This window comes from Cyphomyrmex costatus, unplaced genomic scaffold, assembly GCF_001594065.2.
Source record: "Cyphomyrmex costatus isolate MS0001 unplaced genomic scaffold, Ccosl1.0 scaffold210, whole genome shotgun sequence".
NCBI classification, from domain to species: Eukaryota; Metazoa; Arthropoda; class Insecta; order Hymenoptera; family Formicidae; genus Cyphomyrmex; species Cyphomyrmex costatus.
In genome coordinates, this window is record NW_017276148.1 from 11,072 (window position 1) to 14,311 (window position 3,240).

The 3,240-nt window shown below is 48.5% G+C and overlaps 2 protein-coding genes across 2 annotated transcripts; both read right to left on the reverse strand.

Annotated features, from left to right (window-relative positions):
• Positions 1–806: 806 nt before the first annotated feature.
• Positions 807–1,617, reverse strand: LOC108773498 (uncharacterized protein K02A2.6-like). Its single transcript, XM_018539330.1, has 2 exons — positions 1,039–1,617; positions 807–953 (listed from the first exon to the last, which is right to left on the reverse strand). Exons 1-2 carry the CDS (start codon positions 1,615–1,617, stop codon positions 807–809), a joined length of 726 nt encoding a protein of 241 aa, XP_018394832.1.
• A 102-nt stretch (positions 1,618–1,719) lies between these two features.
• Positions 1,720–2,748, reverse strand: LOC108773499 (uncharacterized protein K02A2.6-like). The gene has a single exon (XM_018539331.1). It carries the CDS (start codon positions 2,746–2,748, stop codon positions 1,720–1,722), a length of 1,029 nt encoding a protein of 342 aa, XP_018394833.1.
• Positions 2,749–3,240: the final 492 nt, after the last annotated feature.

The window sequence follows — 3,240 nt, forward strand, 5'->3', positions numbered from 1 at the left end:
CCTCTTTCGAATCCTCGGACAAATATTCCGACGAGCTAACGCCGTGCAAGTCGAAAGTGAGGTAGTTACAATAAGAAATACTTCTGCGATAAGTATGTATTAATAATAATAATAATAATAATAATAATTGTTACGTTCGGCGCGCGATCGCAATATTTTTTCGCGCCTTCTTCTTGCTCGCTCATCATTTACGCGCCGTACGATTTGCTTACGTACCGAAAATAACTCGTTGTAGCGCCGCGCTTACGCGAAGGCACCACCTCCCAGGCGACACACGCCGGCTAATTAATATATAAAATTCGCGCTTTAATCTAATGCCTCGATATGCGTGGAGGCAAGGCAATGTTTGCTAACGCGCCTTACGCTCAATTATATCGCGCTATCCCGATTAAATCGCCCTTTTCCTTCTAAATCTTATGCGATAATAAGGTGCCGCAGATGTGCGAGAGTACTACACATCACGTGTCACTCAAAGACTCGCTTGACAGATAGGGCGAAAACTGAGAAATCCTTGCTCTAATCCGAACGCGAGTGAACGCATGGGGATTTCTCTCGTTAGAATAATCGGAAAAATGTCTTTTAACTAATGTTCTGTTCGTAAGATTCACTTCACGATGTTGTGTTTTCGCACGACACTTTTCATGCACTTTTGCGTACTGCCGCGCGGTTCGTAAGTCCTCAACTCTGTTCGGAGACAGTGCCGTAGCGCGCTGTGCTGTCTCCACACTCCTCCCCGCTAAATCTTCTAGTCGTATCCGAAGCGCTGAGGTGGAAACCAGCATTGATTCTAGATAATCGGCGCGGTCCTAGTTCAGCTGGCTGGACAATGTTTTCCCTGCTTTCATCTTGGGCACTTTCGTACGAGGTGTCGGCATCATCGGAGTCCACATGAGCTGCTGCCTGTGGATGTTCGCGCTTAGGCCGAGGGATGATAAGTGGCTCGATGTCGGTGTCTGAGATGTCGTTGAGATGTCATTGACCAAATGCGTCAATGATTTCGTTTGGTGTGTGACGCAATTTGAGCTGATTTGCATGTACTTTCTTGATGACTCGTCCGTCTCCAAGTTTGATCGTGTAGTTGACGGTGTCTAGACGGTTGATGATTATCGCTGGCGTCCATTGCCAATCTGTGTTGGTTTTGTGTAGCTGGTAGTAGACACTTTCACCGATTACGAATTCCTTCCAGCGCGCTCCGTGAGCTCGGTCGAATTGACGGGCCAGCATTGTGTCACGCTGGGAGGACAGTTGCTCTTGAGGGTGGAGCAAGTCGAGGCGAGTTTTCATGGTGCGGCCATTCAATAACTCGGACGGAGACTTATTGCCGAGCTTGTAAGACGGTGTGAAGCGGTAGGTGGTGAGAAACTCTCGAAGCTTCTGGTCGGCGTTTCCAGTTGCCTTTTCCAGTCCGGTCTTGAGGATGTCGACGAAGCGCTCAGCTCTGCCATTCGACTGAGGGTGGTAGGGCGCTGTTAGAATATGTTCAACGCCTGATTGTTCACAGAAGGTTTTGAATTCCTGTGCGGTGAACTGAGGTCCGTTGTCTGTGACGAGCGTGTCGCAGAGACCGTGCCGAGCGAATGTCTCTCTGAGCATTTCGATGGTCTTGACAGATGTCATTGAGGCGGATTTGAAGACCTTTGGCCAGTTGCTGAAGGCATCAACGATAACCAGATAATAAGCGCCATTGATGAGACCTGCGTAGTCGGCATGGGTGCGAGACTATGGCTTCGTTGGAATTGGCCATGATTGTAACGAGCATTTGATGGGCGACCTAGCATTTGTTGCGCAAGCTTCACACGTCTTGACGGTACGTTTGACGTCAGCAGTGATTTCGGGCCAGAAGACTTTGCTGCGAGCAAGGAGCTTCATACGGGTGCAGCCTGGGTGACCAAGGTGGAGCTCCTCAAGGATCTGCTTATGGAACTGAGATGGAACGACGACACGATCGCCCTGTAAAAGACAATTCTGGCTAACAGTTAATGTTTCGCGTTGATCGAAGAAAGCAGCAACATCGGGATCCTGGATCTGGTTGCGCTTCTGTGGCCATGACGTGTTGGTGAATTCAATGACCTTCTTGAGTGTTGCGCAACGCTGTGTGGCCTCCTGAATATCGGCGAATTTGACCGGGAGTAGTTTTGCGGCATCGATTGCAAAGCATTGCTTTTCCTCCTCCCCCTCTTGAATTGCTGCGATGACAGTTTCTTTGTTTTCTCGTGGATGTTTGGCAATGAGGCGAGAAACGACGTCGGCGTATCCAAAGCTTCCGGTATTGACGTATTTAATGTCGAAATCGTAGGCGAGTAAAGTCAGAGCATAACGTTGGAGGCGGCTTGTAGTGTAAGCCAGGATGCCCTGTTTAGAGCCGAAAATCGTGAGGAGAGGCTTATGGTCGGTGTGGAGCTCGAATTTTTGTAGCAGCAATCGAATTTTTGCAGCCGTTGGCCAGTCACTTACCTCTGTTGTGAAGATTGTTTGGTAGCGTTTGTACCAGGATTCGAATGTTAGATTGTTGTCTGGGTCGTAGGTGAATGCGACCATTTGTTCGGCGAGGCTCTTGGCTGTGGTCGCAGCAGGTGTGATTACGGTGGTTTGCTCTCGCTGCGCGAGCTGCGCGATGAGTTGTTCGACGCGTCTGTCGCTTTGTTGCTGTTGGGTCTGCATCTGCTGTTGCTGCTGAGCGAGCGCTATTTGCATTTGCTGGCGATCGGCCTGCATTTCGCTGATGAGCTTTGCGAGATATTGTTCCATAGTGGTTTCAGGTTATGTTGCGTGAGTTGTAGAATCCTCGTCGCCACTGAGAAATCCTTGCTCTAATCCGAACGCGAGTGAACGCACGGGGATTTCTCTCGTTAGAATAATCGGAAAAATGTCTTTTAACTAATGTTCTGTTTGTGAGATTCATTCCACGATGTTGTGTTTTCGCACGACACTTTTCATGCACTTTTGCGTACTGCCGCGCGGTTCGTAAGTCCTCGACTCTGTTCAGAGACAGTGCCGTAGCGCACTGTGCTGTCTCCACAAGTCCTCGACTCTGTTCAGAGACAGTGCCGTAGCGCACTGTGCTGTCTCCACAAAAAACTATTATGAAAAACTAATAATTGGAATGCGAGCTTATCCTCGCGCCTCCACGCTCGCTAGCGGAAAACCTACCTGGCACAGCGTTTTCAGTAAATACAAACTAAAATTGTACTGAGTATTAAGGCAATATAATCATATTGATTAACGAGATATTAAATAATT